The sequence below is a fragment of the Tiliqua scincoides genome, chromosome 11 (assembly GCF_035046505.1).
Source record: "Tiliqua scincoides isolate rTilSci1 chromosome 11, rTilSci1.hap2, whole genome shotgun sequence".
NCBI classification, from domain to species: domain Eukaryota; kingdom Metazoa; phylum Chordata; class Lepidosauria; order Squamata; family Scincidae; genus Tiliqua; species Tiliqua scincoides.
Window position 1 is genome coordinate 1,578,011 of NC_089831.1, and position 10,000 is coordinate 1,588,010.

The 10,000-nt window shown below is 48.7% G+C and overlaps 1 protein-coding gene across 1 annotated transcript in view; it reads right to left on the bottom strand.

The window, feature by feature from the left end:
- The window catches only part of TACR1 (tachykinin receptor 1), a 59,385-nt gene extending 50,205 nt beyond the window's left edge, over window positions 1–9,180 (bottom strand). Inside the window, exon 1 of the mRNA XM_066639630.1 lies at window positions 8,795–9,180. Within this exon, the coding sequence (XP_066495727.1) occupies window positions 8,795–9,180 (386 nt within the window). The remainder of the gene's footprint in view (window positions 1–8,794) is intronic.
- Between the last annotated feature and the right edge of the window lie 820 nt (window positions 9,181–10,000).

The following is a 10,000-nucleotide window of genomic DNA, read 5'->3' on the forward strand; positions in this document are numbered from 1 at the left end:
TCTCCCCCACAGACAGGCTGTTCCAGGAAGCTTCTGGGCTCAGATGATCTCTGCATTTTTGAGTTCCATTTTTCTCCTCTGCTACTTGTTGCATTTTTGTTGGGTTGTAATTGTGCTTGTTTTGGAGTTGCTTTTAGTTTTTGTGGTTAGCCACTTTGAGTTATTTCTTTTAATAAAAAAAGCAAGACACATTTTTTAAGATAAATCATTAACATTTATCCTGGGGAAAAGAGTGCAGGGAGGGGAAGGGGCTAAAAATACCCTCCAGTAGCACCGTGTTAATCCAAATCAGAGCCTTGTCCAGCTCTGGGGTGGGGGGGGAGGATGCCGGAAGATCCTGCTGTCCAACATCAGATCTCTTTGACCCTCAACAAAAGCCAATTTCATTCTGGGAGTTCCAGGGCTTAGGGAGCAAAGCCTTTGCTGGTTTATTCTGACAAATGCAGCTGCTGTCCCCATAACGTCTTCCGCCCTACAGAGTCTGGTGCACACGGTGGCCACCACAAACTCCTTTCATCGCTCCCGGTTGTCCCTGCACTCGGCTCTCCCACTCTCCCAAATTCTTCGTTCCCACAACAGACACGCACAAATAGCAAGCTGAGTTGGACCAAATCCATCAGTGGCTTATCGTCTCCATCATACAGACCATTATTCGGAAACACAAAGCACGATTTGGAACCAGCTATGACTCAGTGAAACGAAGGAACTCGGGGAAAAGACGACGACAGGGATACCTGCAAGGGGGAACCTGTGAATGTGAATGTGATGTTTTATGAGCCTCAGACTAAACACTCAACAGATTTTACACTTAGGTAGTTTAAGGCCTGTGAATTTTCAAAAGAAGAAGTGGAACAGTCCCCTTGTTGTTCAGGGGGCTCCAGCTGTCCCCCTCCCATTTCCCTTGAATCTCTTTTCTCAGCATTCCACTCCCCTCTTCTCCCATAAGAATATCAAAAGAGCCCTGCAGGATTGGGCCCAAGGCCCATCCAGTCTAGCATCCTGCATCTCACAGTGGCCCACCAGATGCCTCGGGGAGTACACAAGACAAGAGACCTGCATTCTGGTGCTGTCTCCTGTAGCTGACATTCTAAGATAGACTACTTCTAAAACCAAGAGGTCGCACATACAGCTTGTAAGCCGTGACGGATTTTTCCTCCATCAGTCTGTCCAATCCCCTTTTAAAGGCATCAAGACCAGGCACCATCACCACATCCTGCAGCAAGGAGTTCTGCAGATTAATCACGTGCTGGGAAAAGAAATATTTTCTTTTATCTGTTCTTTTGCCTCCCATCTCCACCATGTGTCTTCGGTACACTCTGAATTTAGGTACGCTCACCAGTTTAGGGCATGACAATGGCTTGACTCACATCTGCACATTGGTGACTTGTCACACATTGGTAGCACCATAAGAACAGCCCCACTGGATCAGGTCATAGGCCCATCTAGTTCAGCTTCCTGTATCTCACAGCAGCCCACCAAATGCCCCAGGGAGCACACCAGATAACAAGAGACCTGCATCCTGGTGCCCTCCCTTGCACTGGCATTCTGACATAGCCCATTTCTAAAACCAGGAGGTTGCACATACACATTCTGGCTTGTAACCCATAATGGATTTTTCCTCCAGAAACTTGTCCAATCCCCTTTTAAAGGCGTCCAAGCCAGATGCCATCACCATATCCTGTGGCAAGGAGTTCCACAGACCAACCACACGCTGAGTAGATATTTTCTTTTGTCTGTCCTAACCCTCCCAACACTCAATTTTAGTGGGTGTCCCCTGGTTCTGGTGTTATGTGAGAGTGTAAAGAGCATCTCTCTATCCACTTTATCCTTCCCATGCATAAGGAGCAGAAGAGGCCATCACAAATACAATGCCGCCAATCAGTCTGCCACATCCTGTGTTCTTTTCAGTGACCTCTGGCCCTACACACAGTGTCTGTGGAAAGACAGGTGCATGGATTATTTTCCAGCTGCTTTTCCATTTACCTAATCTAGTCATTGGCTCTATTTTCTACCCTGTAAGGGATGAAGCCTTGTTTCTCTCCTCTCTGCAACATCCTTCTTGGTATTTGAAAGCTGCCAGCATATCCTGCTGGCCTTCTTTTCCTGGAGGTAAGCTCACCCTGTTCTCTCGATATTTTCTCATGAGAAGAAAAGGATGGGATCCACTTCCTTCAAATCTCCCTGAACGAGTTCTTGGACAGTTCCCATTCATCTCTATGGGATGGAGATTAGGAATTCCAAGAGTCCTGAAGCCAAGGTTTTGCCTTCTATCCTGCTAAACACACACAGTCTCTGAATTCACTCCTGATTGGTAATACCCGGCTTGATTTGTTGGGTCCCCAGAGATCCCAAGGCCACAGCCCATATCTCTCTGTAGATGGACACCAAAGTACTTCCCATATGTGACTTAAAATGTGATGGGTGGATACAACAAACACGTGAATCAGACAGGCACTCATCAAAGAGCTGGGACTGGCTGGGCTGCTGCTGCATTACAGAATAGCATCACAGAATGTCAGAGTTGAAACACCATGGAGGTCACCTAGACCATCACCTGCTCAGTGCAGGCAACTGCTACAACATTCCTGACCCGTGGCTGAAGGGGGAGAAGGAGGAGAGTTGATTTGCTCCACATGCCCTTTTGCTCATTAAGACTAGACCTCACCCCTAGCACTGGGATAGACCTGGATGGAAACCTGTCTGCACCACCCCATGGAACTGGCATCACAGGAGCACCTTAAACCTGTCATTAAGCCCCATAGCAGTGGCAGTTCATCCCAACACACAGTGAAGGCACGTAACATGTCCTCCTCCACATTGAAAATCATGTGACTATTTGTGCAAAGGGCTGCTTTGGGAGAGGAATGAATTCTTGAAAAGTTTTAACAACTCCCCTCCCCACTCGCTGCACACCAGCGCTGACAAGTAGCCGCCCAGCCTCTCCTTGAAAATCTCCAATGACAGAGAGCCCACAACTGCACAAGGCAGTGCCCGACAGCTCTTAGATTTAGAAAATTCTTCCTCATGTCCAGCCTAAATCTCCTTCTCAAGCATAGGCTTGGGCTGTAACTTGGAAGAAAATGTATCTCAGATGGAAGCACGATCATGACATACACTGTTATTTCGCTTTGAGAAACTAAACGTGGGACAAAGCTTTGCCCTCCCAAACATTCCGTCTGCTCATGTGTTCTGGGGTCACGTGGCAAATGGCTCTTATGTTACACTCCATTCTGTTACTCTTCTGAAATGCAAACAGCCCAGGAGTCGGGGATCAGGCAGGAATGTGACATTAAATGTCATCTATTTTTAACCCAATTATAATGTGTCCATTGCTTTTGTTTTTACTTTCCCACATTTGACTCCACCTCATCTGAAGGCCCAGGTGGTTTACTGTGCTGACCAACTTCAGCAAAAAGAAAACCTGAACAGTCAAGTATTCCTGTGGATGAGGTTCCATTTCAATTTGCCATGTGTTCTCTCTCTCTCTCTCTCTCTCTCTCTCTCTCACACACACACACACACACACACACACACACACACACACACACACACACCCTGCTAAAATTTTGCAACAGGAATTCTACGATTGAATTTTCTGATCTCTCTGACGTATGAAAATGTAGCATGCTTGAACGATTCCTCTGATTCTGCATGTTTCCTTGCCACTAAAAATCATATTCAGAAATTTCTCTGCTTCTGAGGTTCATCTTCAGACATGATTGCCCCACACTTGCAGGCATATTCTGGCCCTTGCAAAGGCTGGAAATATGCTTTTAAAAAGGGGGGAGGGTCCAGCTAGACCATGCATTAAAATGTGTAATCAATGACGTGCACAATTTTTGTTTAGAAATAGTGGCCACAAAGTATAGGAAGAGGATCTAGATCAAGACTACAATTTGTTGCTCAAAATTGTGAGGCTGCTGTTTGTTCTCAAAGGTGTCATCTGATGCAATGGCACTTGTTCGGGCATAATTTCTGGAAGGAAAACAGCATGGGAGGAAAGAGTCAACCCGGTGTCCCGTCCCCCCACGTGCCATCATCCTGATATGAATTTCCCCAGTCTTTTTTCTAAACAAAGCCAAGCACAGGAGAGATGATCAAGGTTTAATGCATCAGCCAGTTTGATTTCAAGATGTGGAGTTTTGATGTTGACATTCTGAACCCCACATCCTGCATCTTTTCTGAGTTTTGGCAAATCTGGGACTGTGACTCAACCCTGTAAACTGGGCAAAGAAGCACTTAGGAAAGTTGTGCTCCTGTAATATTTAGCAGGGGGAGAGCAACTGTCCTTCTCCCGTTCAGCAGAGCTTTTCTTACAGGTGCTGTTTGTTGGCATTTCCGCAGCATCTTTAGAAGCTCTGAGCCATTTTGGGCCTCTTCATTTTGCTTTGGGAACTTACTATGGAAAAGTGGAACGTACATATTCTTATTAATAACACAGGCCTACAAAACTGAGGGTCAAAAAAGTTTATTCAAACTTTTTTATGGTGGTGTGATATGAATTTGGGGTGCCGATTCAAAAAATGGCATCCATTTTGCTCTATCACGTCTAGTTTTGGAGACACGGCATAGCCTCTTTAGTGAATGGTTCAAGCAGCTTCCTCTTGAGGAAGCCTACAACATGGCTTCCACATGAGGAAGCTGCTTGAACCATTCACTAATGAGGCTATACTATATCTCCAAAACCAGACGTGATAGGGCAAAATGGATGCCATTTTTGGAATCGGCACCCCAAGTATACCCAGGAATTGGTGTAACATTTAAGGAAGCAAAATGTGTGTTGGCCTGTGTAATAAGAGTAATGAAAATAAATGCTCGCAGTTAGCAGCAGAGCCATGGATGACACAAGTTCTCTGGGAAGCCCCAGCAGTTCTACAGAAAATGTCAAGCCTGATTCCCCTTCCTCTTTCTGACACACACTTCCCATTTAACTCCACAAGTGAATGAATTGAATGAATTAACTCTGAGAGGGGAGAAAGCAATAGTCTAATTCCTCACTTTTCACACCTTGGGAATTTGTTTGGGTAGCTAATAGAGAAGCCTGACTTGTTCCATTTTTGCTCTGATTGGCATGGAATAATACATATGTCTCTCCAGTTTTGTTGCTTTGTAACAAACGATGTTCATTTTGTGAAAGGGTACTGTTCTTATTTGAACGCACACTTATTTCAAAGCACCCACAAAAAGCCGAGCGTCTGAATCCTAGCGAAAACTACTGAAAAAGCAGTTCATATAAAAGTATATAATGTGTATTGAAAAAAAAAGAGTGAGAGAACCATTGTAAATTCACAAGTCACTGATGCAATGCAAGGCGATGAATTCTTTCCGATTAAGAAGAGATGCTTGCTTACAAGGCGTGGGTGGTTAAACATTCCCCCCTTGGGATCGATTAAAAGAGGATCCTCTTCATTTGGCTGGCAGGTTTTTTCCTCTCTAACAATCATCATTTACAGGAGAATGGAGGACGTGGATTTGGGACACAGCCCTCCCCGCAGCAGTTCTGCTGCACAAGCCTCGCTGGGAGCTCTACCACTGACTCAGCAGAAGCCAAAATAAGGCTTTGGGACTAGGTATGAACAAGCTCCACATTCCACAGATTTCCCTTGTACTGCTGCTGTTGAAGGGTGGTGACTTGAACGCAGTCCTAAAGCTGGAATCCTCTGCACACTGAAATGGGAGTAAATCACATTCAGCACAGTGGAGTTTGCTGTGCATCAGAGTGAACTGTAAGATGATGGAGGATAAAATGGAATCAACATCATGTGTGGCTCTGAGCTCCAGGAGGAACCACCCAAAGATAATGATGTTTGCCACAGTGCTTTCTGCACTCAAAGTACTTCAGAGATGTTGGCTCAGGGCAAATCCTATCCAAGATTCCAGTGTCGGTGCAGCTGTGCCAATGGAGCATTGGGGAGGCAGTCAGAGAGGTCTCCTCCAGGTATGGGAACATTAGTTCCCTTACCCTAGGGCTGCACTGCATCTGCACCAGTGCTGGAAAGTTGGATAGGATTGGGCCCCCAGTCATCTATTCAAGAATTCTCTTCAACAGTGCCAATGTTTCTCAAACTGTGGGTCAGGACCCACTTGGGGGTTTGTGACCCGATTTCTGGTGAGTCCCACAGAGCCTCTAATGAAAAGACAGGTAATGGAAAGATCAGATCACTAATTGCCTCAAGCCCTGAGGCTATTCAAAAACCAGATCGCTGCTGACTGCCCGGCAAAGAGTTGAGCTCCTGAGGTTTGCAAGCTTGGGTCAATATAGGGAGATCAATGTTTGAGCATCTTTCTCCAGGTGTTGTTTTTTCCAAGTTCGTCAATGACAGGTAATTGGGGCAAGTGAAGGCTGGGTCACATCATTAAGCCTTGAGGCTGTTCATTATGGCCGCCTCATTACAAGAAATGGATCAATTTTTTTCCCCCCCAAATAAATAAATAAATAAATAAATAAATAAATAAATAAATAAATAAAAATAATTTCTTTCTAGATCACCATTTTTAAAGTCCCATAAAGCTAGGTGGGTCCCCATAGACTGAGTGTCATTTCAGAAAGTGGGTCCCAGTGCTAAAAGGTTTGAGAACCACTGTTCTAACAGAGTTCTGCAGGATCACCCCCAGATTCCAGACCAAGCCTTGGGCTAAGGGGGCTCCTCTGTTGCCACTTGGGAAATTTCAAGGCAGAGGCAAGAAGAAGCAAAGCAGAATCAAACTCCCTGCCAGTTGACTGCACCAGTTCTGTGCATTTTTCACAGATCTTACCAACTATGTTCAGCCAAGGCAAGAATAACCCAGAAATTAGGTAATTTCCACAGGTTTAAAGCCTGTATTTGAGGAGGGGCTGTCTTCCGCTTCTTTAGGGCAGCCCTCTGGGACTCAGAAGTCCATTTCACAGATGGTGAACTGAGGGTTCAGAAAGAGGTGGTGTTAACCACATCATTGGCCTTTTCTGTGATCATTTAAAAACAACCACCACCAGTGGGGATTGCCATAATCACACCAATGGCCATATCCCTATCAAGGCAAATCGAGGGGGGGTCTGTTGGATTAAATCCCCCCCCATTGTCACTTCCAATTCAGGTCTCTCCCTATGGCTGCTATTCAGTTTAAAAAATGAACACTCAAGGGGCAGTGACAGGGCCAACCACATGTCAAGCTTGGTCCCGAAACTGTAAGATGCTCAGCATCCTGCTAAAGCAGCTATTTTCAATTTGACGGCACACTGACGAGGCACTAAAATTGTCAAGGCACACCATCAAGTTTTTGATAATTGCCAAGGCACACCATGCTGCCAGTGGGGGCTTCAAATCCCTATTGGCCCTACAAAAAATGACTTTCCCTCAAATTCCTGTGGCACACCTGTGGACCACTCACGGCACACCAGTGTGCCACGGCACAGTGGTTGAAAATGGCTGTGCTAGAGACTGACAATACCATCCTCTGCATGTCTACACAGAACCAAGTCCCACTGCAGTCAATGGAGCTTACTCCCACAAGTGTGTAGAGGATTGCAGCCAGAGAGAGATCCTGGAGATACACCTCCATAGTCAAGCATGTGAAGACTCGGCTGATTTGAGGGTCCCAAAGAAGGGAGTGTTTCCAGTGTTACTTTTCAGGTGCCCATGGGACATGCAAAACTCTGAAGAACTTCATCAAAATATCTAGACCAACACACACACCCCCCCATTTCACATCACAAGAAGGGCGCTGCTGAAGCAAACCAAAACTGGTCCAGCATTCTGTCTCAAACAGCGGTCAGTGGAGCTTTCCAGGAAGCCCACAAGTCAGATGCAAACATGCTAACCATCCCCTTTTGTCCATTCTGGAATCTGCTACCCACAGGAAAACTGCCTTGGCACTTGGAGGTTCCACCGTAGGAAGCAGCCACTGATGGAACTTTCCTCCACAAACATGCCTGATCCTTCCTAAAGACCACATACAGTCGCCAGCATTTCTTGTGTTGGTGAGTTCCAGAAGTTACTCAGTGCTTGGTGCAAATAATCTGGAATTTCTTTTTGTCTGCCCTGAAGCAACAGGACAGCAGCTTCCCCGGACGGCACTAAATTCTAGTAGCACCTGCTATTCACTTGCTCCAGGTCACAACCACTTGAAATCTCAACACAGCCTGGGAGGAGAGGAGTATCACACAGATTCTGGGGTCCGAACTCAGCAGGACGGCACCATCTGACCCTTCCATGCACAATCCAGCTGTGCAGTCACCACCATGTAGTGAGGGACACAAACTCTGCACATGCTCGGGGGCACTGTCAGCTGTTCCTCCTTCATCCTTTCCAAGTCTGAGCCCTCTGGGTGACAACAGCGAGCAAAGCTGAGCGCAGCAGTTGGGGGGTGAAATACCATGCATGGGCTTGGAACGACACAAGTGGCTTGCTTTCACCAAACCCCACTGCCCCCTCCTCCGTCTGCAGCCCCCACCCACACAACCTGGGAGGGGCATGCTGGCTCTGCAGTGGGGGCTAGAGTTCCCCAAACACCCTTCCAGCTTCAATTCGCCTTGTCTGCCACCACTGATGGGCTGGCAGCCCACATGTGTGCCAGCAGTGGTGTATCTAGAGGGGGGGGCAGAGCACTGAGTTTTGCAGGGAGCCTCACCGAGGTGTGGAAGCCCCCTGCAAAACTCAGCACTCTGTCCCCCCTAAATACGCCACTGCATGCGCCATGAGATTCCCTGCAAAACTCAGTGCTCTGCCCCCCCTCTGGTTACCCCACTGCATGCCAGCACCAATCACACGTGTAGCCAGCCCCATGCGTGTTGGCCAAAGGTGCACCTGGGCCTCACCTGTCCACAGCGATGGCGGTCATGGAGTAGATGCTGGCGAAGACGGCGGCCACAGGGAAGAAGTTCTGGAAGCGGCAGTAGAAGAGGCCGTAGTACCAGACGCTGTGGACGGCGTAGGTGAAGTTGACCAGGGTGTTGAGAGCAGCCATGGAGGCCTCTGCGAAGGCCAGGTTGACCAGGAAATAGTTGGTGACGGTGCGCATCCTCCGGTGGGCCAGGATGATCCAGATCACCACCACGTTCCCCACCACCGACACCAGCACCACCGCCGCATACGCTGCCGCCCACAGCGCCACACGCCAGGCCGGCTGCACGAACTGGTTGTCCTCCTCCTCCAGGGTCTCGTTGCCCAGCGAGCTGTTGGGCGCTGTCGGGGGCACCTCCATCCTTCAGGGCCACATGGGCAGCGCTGCGCAGGGTCCACCTCTCTGGCGACCACCCGCCGGTGGAGGCCTCGCCCTGTCCAGGGCTGCAATCCTATCCAGTTTCCTGAGAGTAAGTCCCACTGACTCGAATGCGACTTACTTCTGAGTAGATATGCATAGAATCAGCCTATAAGGCTGCCATCCTATCCACACTTACCTGGGAGTAAGCCCCACTGATCCTAACGTGACTTACTTCTGAGTAAATAAGCACAGGATTGGCCTCTGGCAGCCCAATTCTATCCACACTTTCCTGGAAGTAAGCCCCATTGACTCTAACGGGACTTACTTTTGAGTAGACATGCATAGGATTGGGGTCTAAGGCTGCGATCCTACCTACACTTACCCAGGAGTAAGCCCCACTGACTCTAAGGCGACTTACTTCTGAGTAGACATGCATAGGATTGGCCCGCAGGCTGCAGTCCTATCCACACTTACCTGGGAGTAAGCGCCACTGACCTGCCTGGGACTTACTTCTGAGCAGACACGCATAGGATTGGGGCCCGAGGGCTCCTGCGCGCCCGGACTGCCTCCCCGCGCCCGACTGGGCTGCGGCGGCGAAGCGGCTTTATATAGCCCGGCGGCGGCGGCGCGCCAGGAGGAGGAAGGTGGGCAGAGGCGGCGCGCGGGCGGCGGCGGCGGCAGCACCAGCCCGCAGCCCGGCTCCCTTCCCGCCGGACCGGGGATGCTGGCGCAGGGAGAGCCGGGCAGCGGGCGGGCGGGGCGGCGATCACGTGTGAAGGCGCCCACCCGCGGCTGCCCGGGCACGTGGAGTCCGATCCTG